At 43.2% G+C, this 24,495-nt stretch overlaps 1 protein-coding gene across 2 annotated transcripts in view; it reads right to left on the bottom strand.

The window, feature by feature from the left end:
- FAT2 (FAT atypical cadherin 2) overlaps positions 1 to 24,495 on the bottom strand; it is a 108,042-nt gene that overhangs the window by 26,176 nt on the left and 57,371 nt on the right. For both annotated transcript variants that reach the window (XM_081851498.1, XM_081851497.1), the window contains exons 5-13: positions 22,023 to 22,334; positions 21,060 to 21,270; positions 16,259 to 16,398; positions 12,884 to 13,159; positions 11,594 to 11,804; positions 5,156 to 9,211; positions 4,203 to 4,399; positions 2,459 to 2,612; positions 1,374 to 1,607 (exon numbers count right to left, since the gene is read on the bottom strand). In XM_081851498.1, coding sequence (XP_081707624.1) covers positions 1,374 to 1,607; positions 2,459 to 2,612; positions 4,203 to 4,399; positions 5,156 to 9,211; positions 11,594 to 11,804; positions 12,884 to 13,159; positions 16,259 to 16,398; positions 21,060 to 21,270; positions 22,023 to 22,334 — 5,791 coding nt within the window. The remainder of the gene's footprint in view (positions 1 to 1,373; positions 1,608 to 2,458; positions 2,613 to 4,202; positions 4,400 to 5,155; positions 9,212 to 11,593; positions 11,805 to 12,883; positions 13,160 to 16,258; positions 16,399 to 21,059; positions 21,271 to 22,022; positions 22,335 to 24,495) is intronic.

Consider the following 24,495-nt stretch of genomic DNA (forward strand, 5'->3'; position numbering starts at 1 on the left):
ACAAAACGGGGCAAATCAGATTCTAAGATTCGTGTTTCTTTGCAAGAAACAATTATGATCAAAAAGAAGTGGAATCCTTCCAGATGATATCATTTTTTAATAACTTTGGATCACCTGGGGGGGTTAAATCCTCCATAATAAATGAGAAAAATGATCTGCAACAAACTACTCTATAGGCAGCATGGGTGTTTCTGCTGAATAGAGATCAGGTTTTTCCATCTGTTTAGATTTTTTAAAAAATAGTATAAAACCATGCCGCAGATTTATAAGCTGATTGGAAACAGCAAATAACTGGTTTTGCAATGGCGTGAATAGGGAGAGCTTCTTTGTCTCTGGTAGGAAAGAAAAATTTGGAAAATAGTAATTAACTTCAAAGAAGACATACTTGAAATATATTATAATCCGAGAGGCTGAAGGCTTCAGGTATCTAGTGTCTGTTCATTTTCAATTGCTCTAGTTCTGACTAGGATTAATTATGTTAGGCTATATAGAAATGAGTGACTATACAGAATCTGTGAAACAATAACATTGGCATTATAAAGTTACACGATTGATAGGGTTGCCATATTTTGAAAAGTAATATGTTGAACTTTTATTAGAAACTCCCCGGGTTTCCCCTGACATTTTGCTGATGTCCTGAAAACCAGGACATGTTAGGAATTTTCCTGACATGTGACAAGCCTACCAGATTGATGAAAGAGAGCTGTCTCCAACAGCCAATGGTCTGTAGTAACTAGATACATAGGCTATTTCACATCATTTACCTATGATACGACACAGCTACTCTAGATCTGGGAATTGTTTAATATATTACAATCACATATGATACACTTTTATATATCACTGTCATGCATGATACAATTTGGATCATACATTTTGTATTAGCATGCAAAATTTTGCTCTTCATTATAATGTGAAAAGAGTCATTCTAATAATGACACACACACCCAAAGATTTTCCACTGCAGAAAGAATTTCCCATTAATCTATCTAGGCATAGCTAAACTTGAAACTCAAATTTCAGTAGCATTTGATTTCCACATCATATTTGCACAAATCTGTCAATGGTCCATCAAATAGGTGCTTGCCTATGAGATGTCTTCCTAAATATCCTGAACTCTCAATCTCTCTCTCTCTCTCTCTCTCTCTCTCTCTCTCTCTCTCTCTCATCATTAAATTGCTTTGGGATGCTTCATGGGAAGTGGTTCATTAACAAAATAAATAAACACATACATAAATATCTTAGCAAGATTACAGAAAACACTCAAGATACTTAAAATTAAGTTACTCATGAATGATATATTTTCTTCATTTGCCAAAAACATTGATCTGTTTGTACTATAAACTTGCAATAAACACCACATTTTGACTCACCTTCATCAGGGTCCCTTGCGGAGACAACTGCTACGGGAGTCTTTACTGTGGTGTTATCAAAGACAGCTACTGCACAATGACTGGGAAAGAACCTGGGAGCATTGTCGTTTGTATCCTCTAGGTCCACAGTTATGCCCACCTGGCAAAAACGTCCTCCTCCATCTGTTGCCTTGGCAACAAGCTGGTACTTGGGCTTCAGCTCCCGGTCAAGTAATGAAGAAGTGGTCAGCTCCCCTGGTGTGGGAATGACCAGAATGAATAAAGACATAAATACGGGGCAAGTTCCATGGCATTCTGGGCTTTTAAATTGATAAAACATGCATGCTTACCTAAACATTAAAAAAAAAAAAAATGGCTCCAGGCTTTGGAACTCATATTTAATAGCCGTTAGCCTTCTCTGCTCTGCAGAGTTGCCTGAGTATGCTGTTCTCTCTTGGACTGGTGCAGAGAATTACGGACAGCATGTACCAGTCTCTTTAGAAATAGACCTTACTAGTATTATACTACTGAAAAATCACCTTCTTCAAGAGTTCATACCATGTGGGAATATTCTGAAAATAATATAAATCCAGGCCAGGGATGTCAGAAGGCAACAATTTCCATTCTGACGTGTATTCTTCACAATCAGCGCTGTTTCTATTCTGCTGCAGTTCTGTTTTCAACAAATACTACATTATTTATCCCACTGTCTGCTCATTAACAAGATCAGCACAATTATTTATATATCATCAACTGCCCTTATGTACCTTAAATTCATTGCGGTATAAAGACAACATTAAAAAGTAATTAATTAGGCATGGTTTGTGGGCTTAAATGCGTTCCAACAAAACTGTGAATGAATACCAATTGTATTTTCTTGACAGGCTATACCCACGTGTGGTGGATATCCCTGCATTCAAAATGCTGCTCGACAACACATGCTGACTGGGGCTGATGGGAGTTGAAGTCCAAAACATCAGAAGGGAGCCATGTTGGGGAAGGCTAGCACACAGGGACAATATTCTGATCTCTAATGTATGTTCAAAGAGTGGGAATGAATGAGAGTCAGGGATACCCCGGAGGGTTGAGGAAGATGCCCTCTTTACCTGTATGGGGGTCTAATCTGAACTCATCAGCACCAGATCCATGGAGACTATAGGTAATTTGGCCATTGCTACCAACATCAACATCTGTGGCTGACACTTTCAAAACAGAAAACCCTTGAGGTGCATCTTCTGAAATTCTCTCTTCATACGGTGTCTGAAATGAAAAGAAAGGATGTTTTCAAGTGAAAAGACTGACTTCATTCCAACTGAAATGCCTTGCTGAAGTGGTCCACTCCATTAACAGATGCTGGGATTCAGAATAGTGATGAAATGGTCATTTCTTGCATTAGCTGAACCTATCTAGTTCAACCCTGATGCCTAAAGTCAAGGCTATGCACCCACAGGCAATTGTATTGGCCTGGTTGACTTTGCTATAGCAAATGGTGAAGCTAAGGAAATGCGGACCTGGAGAGAAGATGACCACTGGAATCCTAATGAAAGATGCTTCAAGCTTTCTAAAAGAAGAATGAGCTACATATATAGGCTATAAATACAAACAGCCATAGATCAGCCTCTGCCATCCTTACCACATTGTGTATCCTAGGCAGTGTAAGAAAAGGGAAACAGTTACAATATTCCAAGGCGCATAGCTGCTCAGGAGTACCTAGCCTCCCAGTTGCGGTGTCATTGCAAGAGGGCAGTGCAGCAGGGAGATATGTGCTGTGCAGACGCAGTGGAAGGAGCACTGGATTGGCTCTGTTTGTGCACCCATGCAGTGCCACCCTCCCACAATGTCACCCTTCCCTCTCTTCCTCCTGGTAAGTGGTACTGGCACTGCTGCTGAAAGGCCAGGTACAGTGGTACCTCGGGTTAAGAACTTAATTCATTCTAGAGGTCTGTTCTTAACCTGAAACTGTTCTTAACCCGAAGCACCACTTTAGCTAATGGGGCTTGCTGCTGCACCGCCGCACAATTTCTGTTCTCATCCTGAAGCAAAGTTCTTAACCCAAGGTACTATTTCTGGGTTAGCAGAGTCTGTAACCTGAAGCGTCTGTAACCCGAGGTACCACTGTATATGATGGAACACTGCCTCGCAGACCACTCCTGCAACTGTTCATTAAATAAGGCCAGTGAATCCTCATCATCTAATACTCGTAAAGGACCTAATCAGGCACCCCCAAACTCAGCCCTCCAGATGTTAAGGGACTACAGTTCCTATCATCCCTGACCACTGGTCCTGTTAGCTAGGGATGATGGGAATTGTAGTCCCAAAACATCTGGAGGGCTGAGTTTGGGGATGCCTGACCTAAATCATATCTAATCACTTTCAACCTAGTTTTTCTCTGGGGCAAGTTTTCTATGAGAGTGCAATTCCATGCATTTATGATTCCTTACACTGCACAGCTACCATTTTGATATCCAGAACCATCAAAAATATAAAGAGGCCATAGTTTGTACAAAGAGTGCAATTCTGCTCTGTTTTGCTATTCTCCATCTTCTCCACCTTGAACTCTTTTATATTGCCTCCTCCTTCGCCCCCAATCAGGTACGAGGCAACAGAATCACAACACATGTCATAGTACTTCTAAAACAAGAGGAATGGGATGACTCAACACTGCCAACATGTAATTGCTCAAGGGGTTGTCCCACCTTACAAGGTGGCTTCTCCAGGTCAGCTTTGGTTCCAAACTGGCACACAGCTAGTGGTGTGGGGTTTTTTCTGTGTGTGTGTGTGTGTGTGTGTGTGTGTGTGTGTGTGTGTATGTGGATGAGGAGACACAACTTTATAGACATACACAATCACCTGCTTGCATTCGGGGCTGTTATCATTGACATCAAGGACTGAAATCTCCACTTCTGTTGCTGCTTGAAACTTTCCATCAGATACCATGACTTTGAGCAGATATTTTTCTCTTTCTTCCCTGTTCAGAAGCTTCTTGGAAAAAACCTTCCATTCTCCATCAACCTCAGCAACGCTGAACTGTCCCAAGATATCTCCTTCTGATAAGGCAGAGAAGGCATCATAATTGAAGACAATACAAAGTAAAACAAAAAACAAAAAAACCTAAGAGTTTAAGGGGAAGAGGTAAAGAAAGGAGACAAGAACCCTGACATTGCCATCCTATGCATGCATACTCAGAAGTAAGCCCCATTAAGTTGAATGGGACTTACTCCAACAAAGTATAGAATTGTGTCCTGTGTCTCTTAAGTGTCATTCCTCTGTGTGGGATGTCAAGAAAATTTGTTTGCCCTAGTTATAATGAACACGCTGCCCCACTGACTGCATCTATGTACTTGACTCTGAGCAGAATCAAAACTGCTATATTAAGACTATATGGGCAAGATTCAGCTAATGAGCTCAACTACCAGAAGCCCACTTCTGCGATGGGTCTTTCCAGTCGTCGCCTCCCACGCCCTGAGGGAATCCCCCAGAACAGCATAAGGAGGAGAAAGGGGAGCATAATGTGGCTTAGGAAGGAGCCAGGGATTGCTTTTGAGTTCTCTGATTTCAAAGGGTTGTCCTTCCAGGCAATGCTGGCATGTAGTTTTCATGCCTGCAGCCCACAGTACCACCTGATTTGAAACACGTTGCATTACGTGGTCCTTAGTTAATAAAGGCTATTATCTGATATTATCAGCTGCAGAGATTTCAGCAAGACTAACTGTAGGATAAGGTGCTTCTCAAAGTCAAACAAACCTACCAGAAAGCAAGTTGTATTCTATTTTATCAAAATGTTGGGAGAGATAGGTTCTTACCAGTGATGTAACATGTGACTTGTCTGTTCTGCTCTGAAATATCATTGTCTACAGTTCTAAGTGTGGTGATCATTTGCCCAGGCTCAGCGTTCTCAACCACGGACCCTTTGTAGATTTCAGAGGTGAACTGTGGAGCATTGTCATTTTCATCAGTTATGGTGACCACCACAAGGGCTTGAGAAGAAAGCTGGTGTTTCCTACCATGGTCTGATGCCACAACAAAAAACTGGTAGGTTTGTTGAACCTCACAATCTAGCTCTTTAAGAGTCATGATCCAACCACTTTCACTGTCAATGGTGAAGAGCTCTCTGATGTTGCTTGGTTCTGATCCTAAACTATAACTCACTTGCCCATCGCTTCCAGTATCTTGATCATTGGCAGTGACCTGAATCACAGTAGTTCCTGGTGGCATGTTCTCCATTACAAAGGCGCTGTAAGGATCAGCCTCAAAAATAGGCTTGTTGTCATTGACATCTTTTACATGGATGTTGATGGACACCAAAGAGACCAAGTCAGTATCCTGGTGTGAGCAGTGAGCCAAAACATCAATCTGGTACCATTTCATCTTCTCATGATCCATTGCCTTCTCAATAGTCAAGGTGCCTGTTCGTTTATCCAAAGCAAATATCCCCTCTTTATTGCTTTCGGCAGTGGTACCTTTCACCAAACTATAGATGACAGGGTCCTCTGCCACAGCACTAACTGATCCTATTTCGGATCCCTCCGGGAGGTCTTCAGATGCTGAGAAGGTGTATAGTGGCTCAGAAAACCTTGGCAAGGACACCTCCTTTGGAACAACTTGAAGATTCACTGGAACAACAGAATTCCAATTGGGAGGTCCTGCATCTTCAGCTTTGACTTTGAAGTTCACTGTCCTGTTTTCAAGCCTGCGGAGACTCTCTTTGACTTGAACAACTCCAGTTGCAGTGTTAATCTCAATCACATCCTCTGCAATAACCTCCTCTACTGAATCAACAGAGTAGGTGACGTCAGCATTCACTCCTTCATCAGCGTCATAAGCTAGTACTTGAATGACTGGTGACCCTCTGCTCACATTGGACTGGATAGACAAGATGTATTCAGAAGCTTTGAACTGTGGCGGGTTGTCATTTTCATCTGTGAGTATGATTTTGACAGTACAGAATGCCACCTTTCCTCCCCCGTCCTTGGCCATGATTTTAATAGCAACAACTCTCTCTGTGGAATTTTCTCTGTCCAACTTCTGCAGCGTTTCAATGCGTCCCTTGTCATCTATTGCAAACTTCTCTTGGCCAAGCTTGTTTATGATGGTGTAATCTATGGTGCCATACGGGCCATCATCTGGGTCAGTGGCTAGCAATTCAATCACTTTGGTTCCAACCTTGGCATTTTCAGCCAATACGGCTTCATATACATCCTGCTGAAATGATGGACTGTATTTATTTACATTTGTGGTATTGATGTATACTGGCACTGTGGTCTTAAACACGCCATCTGATGCAGAGACTCTGAGGTTGTAAAAAGACTCCAGGTCCCTTTTGCAACGATTCAGTGTGGAAATGATTCCAGAAGTGCTGTCAATGGTGAAATGCCTTTTCTCATTCCCTGAAAGGATTAGATATTCCAATCTATGGGTGTCCCCGCTATCAGGGTCAAAAGCCTGGACTTTTATCACAACATGGCCACAGGGGACCATTTCACTCACATTGGCTTCATAGTGAAGCTGACTGAACTTGGGTGGGTTGTCATTGATGTCTAACACGCTGATCACCACAAGGGCTTCAGTGCTGAGAGGAGGCATTCCATGATCTGTGGCTCTCACTCTAATGCGAAATTCATGGTTGGCTTCATAATCTAGAACCTGAGTTGTTGTTATTTCACCTGTGCTGGCATCAACATTAAATAACTTTGACGCGTCTGAACGGTCTTCCAAGATCTGGTATGAAACCACTTTGTTCCTCCCTGAATCTCTGTCAGTAGCAAGGAGCTGTATGACGGGGGTCTGAGCTGGCAGGCCTTCGGTGACTGATGCAGTATAAACCACCTGAGAGAATTCAGGAGGATTGTCATTGATGTCTTCAACCTCTACTTCTACCATTGCTTCTGAAAAGGAACCCATTGCTGTGTCTGTAGCTCTGACTGTAAAGGCATGTTTTGTGTTAGATTCATAGTCTAGTTGGCTGGTGACCATAAGCACACCAGTCTTGAAGTCAATGTTGAAATGTTTAAGAGCTCCTTCTTCCACAATGTTGTATATTAAACGCAAGCCTTCAGGGCTCCGAGCCTGGATGTGGAGAACAGATGTGTAGAGTGGAATGTTTTCAGGCACTTTCACAGCATAGAAGAGGCTTTGGAAGAGAGGGTTGGATTTGTCCCTCACCATGATCAGAACCTCTTCTTCAGCATACAAGGGAGGTTCACCGGCATCTCTGGCAATCACTTTTAGTATGTATTTATTCAAAGTTTGAAAATCAAGGGGTTTCTTGAGTGAGATGTCCCCTAAGTAAGGGTCAATCCAGAAATACTTGTAATCTTCTGCAAAGGAATAAAAAATGACTCCATTATTCCCCAGATCCGAGTCAGTGGCAGAAACCTGAAAGATGACATCACCTGGCTCAGTGCCGTCCTGCATAGCTATATAATATGGCACATTTTCAAAATGGGGTGCATTGTCATTAATGTCGTCCACATAGATTTTGAGCATTGCTTGAGACACCCTTGGCGGATTTCTAATGTCCTTTACTTCCACTGCAATATCATAAGTGTCTTGAGTTTCCCGATCAAATTCTACGCCCTTGGTCTGTAGCACTCCTGAAGACTGGATCACCCTGAACTTCTCTGTGCCATTCATGATGGAGTAGAAGAGGGGTTCATTCAGTTGATTCCCAATGACACCAAGAGCAACCAGAGTTTGGATATCTGTGGTGTTTTCCTTCACTGTTGCTGTATATAAATCTTGATCAAATTTTAAGGTGCTGTCTTGTGGTTCAATAAAATGAATCCTAAGCATAGCACTAGCTGTATATAAACCATCTCCAGCTCTAACTGTGAGTTCATGATAGCGTTCTAAGGTGGTAGCATTCAGCACAGAGATGAGGCCAGTTGTTGGATGAATGTAGAACACATGATCAGGATTCCCTTCTACTATACTGTAGGCTATCTCTGAGTCTGCATCTTCTGCATGTACGGTATAAAGCTCCATCCCGTGATGGACAGGAAGCCCTACAGAAAGTTCATAAATATCTTTTGTAAACACAGGAGGACAATCATTAACATCCTTGATATAAATGGTGACCTCAGTGGGTTTGGAAGCAAATAAATATGGTTTGCCACTGTCACGCACATGGACATTGAAGTGATGAACTGGGACACGCTCATAATCAATTTCTGCACAAGTAGTAAGAGTGCCCATGCTTGGATCAATTTTGAAAAAATCCAGTGCCTCTGGCTGCAAAATTTCATAGACCAACAAGGCATTAGCATCTTGGTCAGCATCTGACGCAAGAATCACAAGCGGTGCATTGTTTTCATCCATAATCATACTTCCCAATGGAACGTTCTCATTGATCCGGCCAACAAAGGAAGGCTTAGAAAAGATAGGCACATTGTCATTCTCATCTATGACATAAACAAACACCAGAACATCCATAAATGCTCCGGCCATATTGGTGCCACGGATTTTCAGCTGATAAGATGAAGCCTGCTCAAAATCTAGATTCCTTTGTGTTGAAATAAGGCCAGATTGATAGTTGATGGAAAATAAGCCATCTTTATCTCCTTCTTTTACTTCATAGGTAACAGACGAAAGGCTTGTGGCTGAAACTAGGATGACAGGAGAGCCAATAGCAGCAGATTCACTGATCTCTATAACGTACTCCTCCTCCGAAAACTGTGGAGGTGTGCCATCAGAGGGCTTCATAAAAATGTTCACAGTAGCAGAGTCCTTCAGTTGTGGAAACCCTTGATCTTCTGCCTTTACAGTGAGAACAAATCTCTCTTGCTTGGTCTGATCCAGCTTCTGAGACACTGTAATAATTCCAGACAACTTGTCTATAGCAAAGAAGTCTCCATTGTTCCCTGAAAAAAGAAAGAAAGAATGAAAAACCACCTTTAAATTGATGTTGTGTTTATTGGTTTTCGTCACCCATCTGATCACCCACCTAACATGTACCCATCTCATTTACTAGGAGATAATTGCTCTTAAAAACACTTGTTGATGGGACCCCGCTCCCCAATTATTTTTCCCTGGAACTTGTGCTGTTATATATACCATATATATACATATATATATATATATATATAAACAGCCTTTCTAATATATAAAAAACTAGCCTTTCTAGTGTATTTTTCATCTTTGTTGGAAGCCGCCCAGAGTGGCTGGGGAAACCCAGCCAGATGGGCGGGGTACAAATAATAAATTATTATTATTATTATTATTGTTAAAACGAAAGGCTTAATAGCCAGTTCTGATCTACTTTATTTGGAAGTAAGCCATTGCTTTTTCAGTGGCACTTATTTCTGGAAAAGGACTGCAGCTTTAGGGACAAATAGCCCTACTCAGCAGAGCATAATGGGAAACAATGCCTTCCCTGGCAGGCTACACTTTGTTTAAAGAGATATAGAAATGTGTAATGGTATTAGCCGCACATCAATTCAAAAAGTTAAACAGACTTTCATGCTACACTTAGGAGCTGCTGGCTTGGAGATGTAAGGCTGTGAAAAGTGATAGGGAGCAAAGTGTGTTTGTGTTGCACTGCAGACCAGAGACCTGAACTCAACGAAGAAAAATGCTCATAGAAAAAGAATCACAACTCAGATTTGTTCAACACGTTGGCTAAAATGGTGGCCCATTTTTATTTTTAGATGCCACTTCTGTCCAGAATGAGCAGAGTGATACTGACCTGCTGAACATTTTATGATGTGTCCACATGGTGGGGGCGACAGGAGAATGAATGAATGAATAAATGAATAAATAAACAAACAAACAAACAAACAAACAATAGTGCTTTGCTGGTTGGCATAGCTGAGCAAACAAGTGCTAAGAAAAATTTCCAAATCATACGAGCCTTTAGATTGGTAAGGTAAAGGTAAAGGTACCCCTGCCCGTACGGGCCAGTCTTGCCAGACTCTAGGGTGGTGCGCTCATCTCACTCTAGAGGCTGGGAGCCAGCACTGTCCGCAGACACTTCCGGGTCACGTGGCCAGCGTGACAAGCTGCATCTGGTAAGCCAGCGCAGCACACGGAACGCCGTTTACCTTCCCGCTGGTAAGCGGTCCCTATTTATCTACTTGCACCCAGAGGTGCTTTCGAACTGCTAGGTTGGCAGGCGCTGGGACCGAACGACGGGAGCGCACCCCGCCGCGGGGATTCGAACCGCCGACCATGCGATCGGCAAATCCTAGGCATTGAGGTTTTACCCACAGCGCCACCCACAGCGCCACCCGCTACCTGCGTAGATTGGTAAGCAACAATTATTGGTAAGCAACAATTATTGGTAAGCAACAATTATTTGTTACCAACAATTATTGGTAAGCAACAATTATTTGTGCCTTATGATCTGAAGTGATTAAATTATGGCTATAGTAGCTTTTGGAGTATTTTTGATATGACATTTATTGTACTAATGGAATCGATTATTTAAAGTAGCATAGCCTTATGGTTTTAAAATGTTTATACATGGTATTTGTATTATGATATGAATTATTGTTTTGTGTGTTTGGCTTTACAGCAATATGTATATACACTGATGAAGGATATATTTGGAAATGGGTGCTTTATGCTAGCTACTCCGCCTTTTTATTGCTCATTAGCATTTGATGCTGAATACACTATTATTCATATAAACTGAAATTTCAAATCAGCCTTTTTGTGCACGTTTTTGTCTTTTTTTGCTTTACCAGGCAGAGAGCCAAGGAGCAAGCAAGCAGTGGCACCTACTACTCCTCTTTCTTACAACCCCTGTAGTTTAGGCCTGAATGAGAGGCAGGTAAACAATCAGGTTGTAATGGTGATGAGAAGGAGCAGGTCTTGTTGGTGGGCTTCCACCTGTGGTGTGTGCCCTTGGCAGATGCACAACCATCTGACTCTTGACTTGATGCTGGTTCTGCCTACTAATACAATGGGAATGTGGTCAATGAATTTGGAGCCTGTGGTTAGACGTGGGGAACCCAGAGGCACTGTCTTCAGCACACAAGATGGAAAGTGAAAGGACAGGGGCTGAGAAAGGACACGAGTCCTGCAGAACCAGGTCCATCTAGTCTAGCATCTTGTTCTCACAGAGGTCAACCAGCACATTCATATGCCAATCCACTCCAGTTCATGCAATTTTCTTGCTCCTATTAGTCTTGCATTTATAGCACACTGGGAAAAACCATATTTAGATAGCACATGCCATTACACTCAGTATTCAGGGAAACACTTGCATTCATAGGCAGCTATAAATTGCTCGAGTCCCTTACCTGCCTCAAGGCAGTAGTGGATTTCAGCATTCACTCCTCGGTCTTGATCCAGGGCCCGGACTTGCACAACCTCTGTGCCTATTGGGGCTGCATCCAGAACTTCCGCCTTGTAATGGAGGCTGGAGAACTGGGGAGGGTGGCTGTTGCAGTCCTCTATGTGGATGACAATTCTGGCAAAGTCTCGCTTGACCGGGACTTCCTGGTCTCGCACCTAAGTGGCAGAACAGGTGGACGTGTGAATGTCAGTCTTAGAGAAAAGAAGGCATTCATTGCAATGTGACACTTCCCAGCTGCAGAATGCCAAATGGACCTGGGGGAAAGGGACAGTATGGACTCTGCATTGCAACCACTCTCATTCATTTGGATGAACCCGTGAGCCACATCTCAATCTCCTGATTCCAACAGCAACAGAAAAAGACTCCTACCCTGCAAGTGCATCAACTCCCAGTTCACTGCTGTTCTGCTCTATGTGCACCTACGTGGTGGAAGGCAGGGGCAACCACAGACATCTAGTTGGCTGGTGCTGTTGCACCATGTCCCAATTGGAGCCAATAAGAGCCTTCATTTGGCGGGTGGGCAGGGCTTGGGTGTGGACCAGAGGGAAGCCTTGTTGGAGGTGGATGTAAATAGGAGCCCTGGGCTGTGGCTTCAGTACTCAGTGTCATCACCAACTTCCCCTCCCTCCCTTCTACAGTTTCAGAATGTTCTTTGGTCACTGGTTAAAAAGGTCACAGTTGGCCCATGACTGTGAGGTTATTGCCTTTCCCATAGCAAGAATGTATGTTTGTGTATGTTTATCTATTCCTTACTGTCACATTTTTGGCAGGGAAGGGCATTGGTGAGGATCCATAACTTATGGGGGGGACTACCATAAGGGGTATTGGGCATGGTGCTTCAAGGTCTTCACCCTAGCTTGGGGGGCCATGGCCAATGGCCATATATTGGCACATACCCCAGGTTGCCATCTCGGTGGCCCTTGGCATGGTGGGCTGCATGGTGGCCTCAGCAATTGGGAAGGGTGGTGCTGGGCTGTTCTTCCCAGCAGACAGATACTTACCCATCCCAACCCAATATATTGACTGTAACCAATAAAGTAATGGCCTTGCTTAACCCACAATAGTATCTTTGTGTTTTGGTGATTGCACCCTGGCACAACACCTAGCTGTGCATGGCAACAAGTACATGTTGAGTGAAATTGAGAAAAACTGCTGTAAGGCACTCCAAGCCCATAGGATAGAGCTGGATATAAATCAAATAAATATACAAATTGCTTTCCTGTGACTCCCATACCATGACTGTCAGGGTGTGCAGCGACATGGATTGCGAATCAAGTGCTTCTGCCATCATGAGTGTGCCACTGCTTGGGTCCATCTGAAAAAGCTTCATGCTTCTGGGATCCACGCTGCTCTGAAGGGTGTAGATCAGTCCTTTCCCATGGTCCTTGTCTGTTGCACAGACCCAGGCAATTTCTGTCCCGGGAGGTGTGTCTTCTGGAATGTGAGCTTCATACTGATACTCCAAGAACTTGGGGGAATGCTGGTTAATGTCAATCACACGGATATAGGCCTGCAAGAGTGTAGGGAGAACATATGTAAGAGAGAAGGCAGGGTGGGGGCTGGAATGATGAGGTTAATTCTTAGACAAGCACAGCAATTTTGACAGAAAACTCTATTGTGGTTATTTTTTGTAGCTTTGGAAGTATATTCAGCATGCCAGAGTTAGCAGGCTTTGGACATGTGCACCCTGCCATGTACATAAATGCATATCTAAAACTTGTGTTCCAGAGAGCTTCTATGCGATTTTTGTCAATGACTTGATGTGAGTCCAGTTCTAGGCTTGAGGTCTTTGGTGGACAACTTCTGCTCTGGATATGCCCTCCCTGCTGGTTTCCCACAGGCATCTGATTGGCTACTGTGAGAACAGGATGCTGGAGGAGATGGGCCATTGGCCTGATCTAGCAGGTTCTTCCTATGTTCTTATGTGGGCTTACATGGCAGTGGGACCAGGTGACATAGGGCCACTGTTTTCATTCCCCACCATGTCCCCAAGTGACGATACTTCAGGGGCATGGAATTAAAAGTGCAGTGAGAACTACTTGTGATGCCTGTCTGGAAAAGAACATCAAGGGGGCACAGGGCAGGTGTCAGTGGTGGGCTCTACCAGGGTGCCCAGCTTGAACGAGATGACACTATATCTGAAGTGATGACCTCATGGAGGAAGGACCGCAGCTCAGTGCTAGAGCATCTACCTTGCATGCAGAATTTCCCAGGTTCAATTCGCTGCCTATCAGCGTAGACCATACTGAGATAGATGGACACTGCATAAGGTAGCTTCTGATGCTCCTAAAATGCCATGGGGCATCCCAGCCAATCATACTGAAGTGTAGGCAAATGAGGCTGAGGATTATGAAGGTGAAGGATAAGGATAAGCAACAGCAAGGGGGACCAAAAAACTCAGGCACCATTAATGTTTGGTGATAATCAGTTTAGCTGCACTGGATGTACATACTAGAATTTAGAAACTTATTTGGTGTAGTTGCACTTCTGCTTATTTCATCCCAGGAAACTAACAGAATAAGGACAGGAATGACATGGTGGGGAAAGTGTACAATATATCAGAAGCAGCCTGGAAACGTATTTGCAAGAGCCTGGAAACGTATTTGCAACAGGAAAAAATAAACCCATCCCTAAGCTCGCTGTCAAATGTTGCAAAGAGAACTTGGCAATCTCTGTCTATTTGATCCAATTGTTTTTCATTGCAAACCACATCTTGGAAGGAGACAACCTGATGCAATCGCCTGCTTTCTTCAATCAAATCCAACTTGCCACGATTTTGCAAGAGCAGGTTCACCAACATACCCAGCAGTGATTGTCAATGCCAAAGTAAACAGAAGAAAAGTTCCTGGAGGCCGGGATTGCATGTCAGCCAAGGTGTCAGAAGATGACTCTTAGTGGCAGCAGAACAATGTTATAAAGACGTTGAAAATACCATCAATCTATTACTGAGTCACACTGAAACAGCACCCTCAGCATCTGTTTCCCACCATCTCCTAGGTTTTACATAACTTTAGTGGCTATCAGTAAAGCAATTATCAGATTAAATCCCTGCTAAAAACCTTGTTTTCCCAGGCAAACCTCTACATATGCACTTGTTGGCAGGAGTGAAAGGTGAGGCTACCTACCTGTTGGGAGACAAAATGCATGTCTACACTATAAATATCAGGTCACTTTTGAATTCATTAGCTGTCATGGCTACTGGCCAAAGACCCCCTGAACAACAGATCTATAGCAAATAATTCTCAGTATCTTGACAAAAGTTACAATTCCCAGATTACTTCAGAGAGACTCTGACAGCTAAACCAGTATCAAAACAGTTTAGAGATGCCTTTGGATTTGGATTGACACGTGCAAAGGAAAGAGGTGGATTGGTGGAACCATTTTTGGTCCTCACCTTTCTACTGGACTTGCTAATAGGCCTTACAAATCCTGCCAGTTATGTGCAACAGGCAATTGCATTAGATGCAGAATTATTCTGACTGCTCAGACCCTGGGACATAGAAATCTGCCTTACCCTGAGTCAGACAATTGGTTCAGCTAACTCAGTATTGGCTACATAGACCGCCAGCAGCTCTCTGGGATTTCAGGCACCGTTCTCTTCCAGCCCTACCTGGAGTTGCCAGGGATTGGTAATGAACTTGCCAATCTAATGAACTTAGGAAGCCTCAGGGCTTCCACATCACCATGATTCAGATTCAGGATTCAGTTCCTCTCATCCTGGCCACACAGGGAAGAATGCTCATCAATCTCAAATGCCTGCCATAATTATCTCAATACATATCTTCATGTGGGGATGTGCTGAAATACAGTGTCATGGATGATGTGGTTGATCTGGATGAATGAATAAGCCCTTTGTTGTTTGGGGTCAAAACTGATGTGGTGCAGGAGACTGTCATCAGCTCACCCTTTTAACATAGGAAGCTACCTTCTGCTGAGTGAAACCATCGGCCCATCTAGCTCAGTACTGTCTACATTGACAGGCAGCAGCTCTCCAGGGCTTCAGGCAGCCCTGGAAATGTCAGGGATTGAACCTGGGAGCTTCTGCATGCAAAGCAGGTGCTTTAAGCTGCTGCCCTCTCCCATGTGGCTTAGAACAGCTCAACACAGCAGCACAATGACCAGGTAAGTGGAAAGGGACCACAATCTCCTCTCTGACAGACTGCATATTTGCTCATTTACATTAAGCAGTGGCTAGGCTTAGCTTTGCGTGCAAACTGGGCCCCTGAGTCTCCAAGTACTGTGCCACAGTTGGCCAGGATCTGCAGAGGAGGGATTTTAAGAAAAAGTGACACTTTTGGTAAGTGTTCTTATTTTTATTTTTTTGCTGTGCATTGAGAAGAATTTGAGCATTGAGTTTGGGGTGTTTTCCCCAAGTGAGCTTGCATGAAAGACGGTGCCATTTTGCTAATCTACGCAGGCCAAATTGGGAGCCCCTTTTAGCACCTTATCCCCCAGTCTTATGCAAATTCAGCTGAATCATGAATTTTTAGCATTTTGGCAAAGTAATTTTTTGAGAGAACTCTATCTGTGTATGTTCTTATCCTAAGTTCTTATAAAAACTCTCCCTGAGAATACAGAAGGGTTTGGACAAGGCTTTGCGGATGCTCACCTGTGTCTTGATGATGCTCGATCCATCAGTGACCTGCACTGTGAGGTTGTAGTTTGATCTTTTCTTTGCATCCAGGTTTCTCGCAATAACAATGCTGCCAGTGCTCTTCTCGATGTCAAAATCCATGTCATCATCACCACCTTAGAGGAAAGAGATAACTTAAGTAGATAGGGTAGGAGTTATGACGGAGGAGGCCAGGTGTCTGAGTAACAGCATCTCCCCGGGCAGGCAGGGATCCAAGAGGGAAAAAAGTATCATTGCAGCTGGTAGCATTTGCAACAAATAAAATATATCCAGAGGCAGGCAGCAGAATAGCAAAAAAGGTGGGTGGAAAACCTCTGTGAAAGGCTTCTATTGTCCTCATTGCATCTTTGTTTATTTTCCCTAAGTTTTGCATAGGCTTAAGCATGCAATAATGCCTAGTTTGTTGTTGAAATTCTATACAAGGTGAAGGGAGCTGAAATTAACCAGTGGGACACAGAAGGGCATGTTCTGTTGAAAAGAAGGACTATCAGGAGAAACTGGCAGGGGAGAGGACATTTGCTGGCTTTGCTTCAAGGTGTGATGCTTAAACCAGTTCCCCTCTCTCTGTTGAGACTTGCTCCGATTCATGGATGAGTCCTGGGCAAGGACAAACATCTGTAAGATTTGCAGTGGAGCAAGCCACCCCAAAAGAAGATGTTTTGGAAGCCACTGCAGAGTTCTTGTTCATTTCCCCACCATTAGTTACAATTGGATAAGGACTTCAATAATGCACATTTAGCATCTGAAGACTGAAATAAGGCAGAAAACCCCGCAGCTTTATTCTCCAATAGTCCATAAAATTAAAGAGCAGGCTGCATAGATGATGAAAGGTAGTCAGCTTGAGCAACCTGCGGCCTACCAAATGAAATGCAGCTAACCACCAACAAGAGTGACCAAGCAGAGGCTGCAAAATTGCGAGGTTACCTGGCAGGCCACAATACCCATTTGGTGGGCTGCTTTCAGCTTGGAGTGTCACAAGCTGTGTAAGGCTGACTATAATAATCTATGGGTTATTCTCCAAGCAAGGTTTCTTAGAGCTCTTTGTGTGACTATACACTGAGTTAGAGAATGTATCCTGCTTCTACAATAGGCATCATCTTGTGGAATAGTGATGCTGTGTTCCCTGACATCTGCATGACGTCATGAGCGAAACACCCTCCCATTTTTCTCCTTTCTCTGCCTCACCCCATCCCCAGAGCTTAGAAAAGATAACTTTTCAGTACAATTGGCTAGCTGCATAATCTCCCCACCACTATCTCACAGCTTTTCCTGCCACATAAGGCCTGTATAGACTGCTCTATTTTGTCCACCATGGTCCACCTCTTTTCTCTGGGAATCAACTCTGTCATGTTAATCCTTCCATTTCCAAATAGCATTTCCTCTACAGCTATTTCTCCCCCCCCCCCAAAAAAATGCAGGCATATGTTGAGGTGGGAGGGGGGATCATGATCAGAATGGGAGTGATAGTCCATACTACAGTCCTGACAAATATCCCTTTCAACCAAGATGATCAAGGGTCTGCAAACCAAGCCTTATGAGGAATGGTTGAGGGAGTTGGGGATGTTTAGCCTGGAAAAGAGGAGACTGAGAGCAGATATGATAGCCACCTTCAAGTACCGGTAGTTACAAAAGTCACATTGGGGAAGGGCCATAGCTCAGTGGTAGAGCATCTGCTTTGCATGCAGAAGGCCCCAGGTTCAATCCCTGGCATCTCCAGGTAGGGCTTGGAGAGATCCCCTGCCTGAAACCCCAGAGAAGTGCTGAGAGTCAGTATAGGCAATGCTGAGCTAGCTGGACCAATAGGGAAACTTCCTATGGTCCTATTTGTGTTCCAGAGATCTGGAAGTAGAGTTACTTGAAGCAAAACAGCAGCAACTGGGAGGCTTTGATGGAGGGTCGCCATGGATCTATTGTGTCATGGATAGAGCGCAGCCTTGATGCAGGAGAGATAGGAACTATGGCCATTTTTAAGAAGCTGTAGTTTCTGTGATAACAGAAACAGTTTCACAGATAACAAGGGGAAACTAAGATGCTATTGTATGAGTTCCTGAAATGGTGGAGCAAAACTATATGGAGTAGGTAAATGTAGTTACAGATAGGTAGCCGTGTTGGTCTGCCATAGTCAAAACAAAATAAAAAAATTCCTTCCAGTAGCACCTTAAAGACCAACTAAGTTGTTCTAGGTATGAGCTTTCGTGTGCATGCACACTGTGTATCTGAAGAAGTGTGCATGCACACGAAAGCTCATACCTAGAACAACTTAGTTGGTCTTTAAGGTGCTACTGGAAGGAATTTTTTTATTAGGTAAATGTAGTTCTGCTCATATAGGCCACCTGACTTGACACGTGAGCACTCCTGAGCACTACTTGGAGAAAGTAGTAAGCCTCCAAGTTTAAAAAACTATGTTTCAAATAAAATGAGGCAAGTAGAGAATATGTCAGAGGTGGTGAGGCACTGGTGGTCATCAGCGATCCCATGGGTAATAAGCAGTTACACTCACAAAAGCCTATCCCACAACAGCAGTTCCAACAACCATTAATGGGGGACCTGGGAAAGAATCTTTGGTCTGAGTACTCAGAAAAATATGTCCCCAAGGGGAAATGTGTTTGGCTCTCCTGAAGTAATTTAGGAAGAGCCAGGAATGAAAATGAGAGTGGAGCAGAGGCACCAAGATTTTAAAGAAACAGTGCCTTTATAGAAAAAGGAGCAAAAGGGAAAGGGATGGGGCCAGACGACGTCTGGAAGAAAATGAACCTGTAGAACTATTTGAGCAGACAGGTGCGGACATTGTCTGACTTGCATTATAAATCACTTGAGCAGACAAGTGGAAGGGAAGGGCGTTATAGCGCCAAGAGAAACTTTTGGCTTGGAACTCAAGGGCAGCTCTATGTGTGAACTCGCAATGTCCTCTGCTGTGACACTAGGGAAAGTCCACACTTTCTGGGGAAGCCTAGTCATCCTGGGATAGCTCAGTTGGGAGTGCATGAGACACAGGGTCATGGGTTTGAGCCCCACGCTGGGCAAAAGAAATTCTGCATTGCAAGGGGTTGGACTAGACGAATCTTGTGGTCCCTTCCAGCTCTACGATTCTATAATGCTAATTGAACAGTTGCAGAAACAGACCAGGGCTGGGGAACTAATGGTCCTCCAGATGTTGTTGATTCCCCATCCCTACGGAGGAGCCCATATACCACTTTTTCCACTGCCTAAAGCAGAAGGCTGCATTCTGTTTCCTTCTCACAGAACTGTTGGGTAGATAAAAATAGATAGCCACATATCATGCATGCCACCCCAACCTGAGCTCCTTGGGGAATGGAGGGGTGTAAAACACAATTTCTAAAATAGAAAAGGAAACTCCGCCAGTGCTAGCTTGAGTATGCCAGCCAAACAAGGTAATGATTCAGGGCAAAGGATTACCCAGACCCACTGTGTGAAGGAGGTCCCATATTGTAAACAGTGTCTGATTTAGGAGAATAGATAAATACTGAGATTAAATTCCAAAGAAAATACCTGCAAGGGGACACAATGCGGGCAGACTGTCCCACACAAAAGTAAACTTTCCTCAAGCATTGTCAATTCTGTACTGTGTTGATTCTTGTCCTGCCTTCATTGTATTTGTACTCTATTATCCATGCCCAACTGCACCAGGCACAGAAGCATTCCTTGGAGGTGCCCTGAGAAGCACAATTCTTGCAGGTCTGCAAACTATCTGCCTTCAGGAATGGCTTCACTCAACAGAGGCAAAACAAAAACAAACAAAAAACCCCAAAGCCCCAAACTAAACCTTAAGTCTGCAATGGAAATAGGCATTACACACTCACAGATCAGTACAGCTGAAAGATACATCAAAGATCAGTCAGATGTGCAGGATACAAATGAAATGAAATGATCTTGGCACCTAAGAATTATTTCAAAAATCTATGCATTCCTGAAATTCTACCATTAAATGTGCATGAAAACCTACATGAGCCTGGGGAACATCTTACAGATGTTGCAATATACTATAAAAAAGGTAAACCCCCTTCAGAACCATGAGTTCTTGAAGATGGAAGTAGGACCACATTGGACACCCACCGGTGTCCCAATCATTAATCCGAGTGAGGTCCATATCTCCAACAAAAACAAAAATGCATTGATCATTACACTGGAATATCTACCTAGAATGGGTCTCTCTTAACTCTTGCAAAAATATACAGAAGAGATTTGTATCTTTTGACATCCTTCTGCATAGTGAAAGCATAGGGCATTTCCAACTAATGGGGGAAAATAGAGAAGAATAGGAATAAAACATAATAGATTTTTATCAAGGGAATTGCTGAGCATTCATAGCAGCTCCCTACCAACTTAACATTTAAAGACTTTCAAAACCCCTTGTGGTTTCTCTCTCTCTCTCTCCTGTTGGTTTGTTTTTATTGCTGTGGGGAATAGTTATGATTACCACATATTTCCTGTGAGCTGCAGAGATGTGTTTTTGCCCGTTTGCAACACAAGAATTTTCATTTAAGGTTGGGAGAGTGCCAGAAATGCCATTTTGCAAAGTGCGATGGGTAGGTAACGCAAGACCTGCACAATGCTTTTTGTGGGACAACTGCTTGAGTCAGCCTCAATGCTGCTCCTTGCCAGCGCCAAGGCCTTGACTCTAATGTGCCTGCCATCTAAAATAAACAGCCTTTGTTCGCTCGGGGCATGTGCGTGCCAAATATCTGGGGAACTGAGGCAGCGTTTTGTCAGCCCAGAGTCACCCTCAGAGCTCATTTCCCAGCCGCATGCCACTCACCTGTGATATTAAACCAGAGCTGGCCGAGCCCAGCCTCCACACTGATCACTCCCACCATGTGGTTCACTGGGTCTGTTTCCATGACAGCAAAGTTGAAATGAGGCTCATCAAAAGTCAGAGGCTCCGAGGACGGGAGGGGCTTAGGGATCCAGTTGACATGCAGCCTCACGCTGGAAGAGAGTGGGGGGCTGCCGCCATCAGTAGCCTTGACCTGCCAAGAGAGACACCAGCTTACATGCAGTGGAAAACAAAGTTGCTCTTGCCAATGTTCTGAGTGAACTTAATAGGACATCAGCCTTTCATGGTTCTACTGCCAGAAGCACCACAAAGTGGGCAGCCTGCAGTTGCCTTTGCCTTCCTTCAGCTGGTAGGTAAAGTGCACACCTGGATGGCATCCATTTGCTTGCCCCTGTTAACTTAGCAGGGTTCATGCAATACAAGAGTTTGATAGGATTTCTTTGGCATATGTAAAGCTGCTGACTCTGGTCTGTCTCTGTAGCCTGCAGAGCTGTAGCCATACAGAGGAACATAAGAAGACCCTTGCTGGACCTGACCATCTAGTCAAGTGTCCTGCTGCCCACAGTCGTCAGCCAAGATGCCTCCAGGAAGTTCACAAGGAGGGATTGAAAATAGCAACCCTCTCTTGCTACTCCTCCCCAGTAATTGGCATCCAATGATGACCCACCAAACTGCTCTTGGACTACCCATGCAAACTGAAGAAGGTGATGGAGGATTTTGTCTTCTGCAACGTACGTGTTGCTGTTGTTTCATGGCAGGTATGGGCTAAATAGGTTTCACAGGTTCTTGATGTAATTATGTTGCCCTGAGATCTATGGATGAAGGGCAATATACCAATGAGACAACAACAACCTGAATACCCTCTTTGACTACAAGGCCCTTAAATACTCAAGAAAAAAACTACTGTCTGCCTCCATCCTCCTTAACTTCCTATATCTCACTCACCGTCAATATGTTGTACTCCTGGACAGGAAAAGCCTTTTTGGAGAAGACCATGCCTGTCACTGGGTGGATGCTGAAGACTCCATCACTGTTTTCTTCAAGGCTGTAAGTGACTTGGCAGTTCAGTCCCTCATCCCGATCTGTTGCAATCATCCTGTAGACTGGCAAAGGAGTCTCAGATCCTATTTTCTGTGGTAGATTAACCATGAAGAACTTCTGGGAAAATGTGGGAGGATTATCATTGACATCTGTGATGTGGATTATAACTCTACTGGTGGATTTCAGAGTTGGATCACCATTGTCTGAAACAGAGACCTATAAGGAAAAGCCAAAAGAGTATCAGATCTGAAGCCTCAAGAAAACAGTTAATGCTCATGAAACCCTGCTATGGCAGAGGAGAAGACCCAAGGTCCTCCAGATGCTGCAGGATGCCTGTAAGCATAACCAATGCTCTGGGATGATGAGAGTTGTAGTCCAGCAACATTTGGAGGATCTCCTAATATCTGGCAAAGTCTTCTGGGAGTGGTTGAAGTGTTACAATGTGTGGTTTGCCTACATTGAGGGTTAAGGGTTGTATACAATGCTGCTGTCACATTTAGGCAACAGACTTCTGCTTGCTCAATGGAACCTTCCCCTGCTTCCCCTCGGGCCCCCTTATGTACCCTCAAAATCTGCTCCAGAGGATTGAGGGACCCTTTTGGAGAATGAAAGGAGAGAAGAGGAACAGGAAGTCCTGCTGCGTGAGGAGAAGACCCATCATGCAAGGTTGGATACAACCTTACAGAAGCTGCCTTACATTGAGTCAGACCATTGGTTCATCTAACTCGGTGCTGTCTATACTGACTGGGAGTGGTTCAACCCGGTTTCAGAAAGTGGAGATGCGAGGACTTTCTGCATGCACAACACTGAACAGCAACCCAAAAAGTTCGGTGTGCATGTGTTAGGTGGAGAGATATTAGTGAATCAAAAACCAGAGACCACACATCTCAGAGATGCTATCCAATGCAAAGCATTCTCTTTTGCATTGACTCTTGCCAATAATGAATCTTTTTAAAAAAAATTTAATTAAATTTTCCAACATACATTTATAGTATCCAATCTAAATTTATCACATATTTTCTCTTTTAGACTTCCTTCAACCTCTCTGACAATCATCCATTATTCAAATTTTTTAAATACGCATTTCCTGATTTTATATTGCATTTTATAAACCTTCACACACTTAGTTTTCATCAATACAATAGTCCTCCATCATTTACAGAACTTCTTGAAATCCCACTAGCGTTATTTGCTCATCACATACACATTTCTGAAAATTTTCCCCAGTCTTCAATGAACTTTTGCTCTTGTATATATCTGATCTGTCCTGTTAGTTTGTCCAGTTCAGCATACTGTACTCCATCAGTTTCATTCTCCATTCTTCGAGCGTCGGCAGTTGTTCCTGTTTCCATCTTTACAGTCCATTCTATTTATTTCATTTCCTACTATTCCTAAAAGAAAAGCCTCTGGTTTCTTAACAAACGTATATTTCAACATCTTTTTCATCTCATTATATATCATTTCCCAGAAGCCCTTCACCTTCTTACAATCCCACCACATATGATAAAATGTTCCTTCTTTTTCTTTACATTTCCAACACTTATTACATGTTTTATACATTTTTGACAGTTTCACAGGTGTGATGTACCATCTATAAATCATTTTCATAACATTTTCCTTTAATGCAGTACATGCCGTAAATTTTATACTTTCATTCCACAGTTTTATCCAATCATTAAACTGTATATTATAACCCAAATCTCTGGCCCAGTGTATCATAACCGATTTAAGTTCCTCATCTTTTGTATACCATTCTAGCAGATTTTATACATCTTGGACAAAATTTTATTTTCATTGTTTATTATTTCTATTTGAAATTTTGATTCTTTTCCCTCATAACCTCTTTCTTTTAAGTCCTTTGTAAACATTTTGTTAACCTGATAATAATGCAACCACAATCATACACATACTCTTTCACTTCTTCATAGGATTTCATTTTCCATTTTCCTCCTTCCTTTATAATCGATTCTTTATATGTAATCCAGTTCCCCCTCATATTGACTTTCTTAAGACTCATAACTTCTAACGGAGATAGCCAGTGGGGAGTTCTTGATTCTAATAAACTTCTATATCTCTCCCATATTTCTATGAGAGATCATCTAAAGATGTGGTTTTCGAAACCTTTATGAATCTTTCTTTTCTCACACCATAGATATGCGTGCCAGCCAAATCTGTTATCAAAACCTTCTAAGTCCAATAACTCAGTATTTTTTAACTTTATCCATTCTTTCAACCAGCAGAGACATGAAGCTTCATAATATAATTTCAAGTCTGGCAGGGCGAAGCTGCCTCTTTCTTTTGCATCTGTTAGTAACTTATACATAATTCTTGGCTTCTTACCCTGCCAGATATATCTTGAAATTGCTCTTTGCCACTC

This window comes from Podarcis erhardii, assembly GCF_964252035.2.
Source record: "Podarcis erhardii genome assembly, chromosome: 2".
Classification (NCBI taxonomy): domain Eukaryota; kingdom Metazoa; phylum Chordata; class Lepidosauria; order Squamata; family Lacertidae; genus Podarcis; species Podarcis erhardii.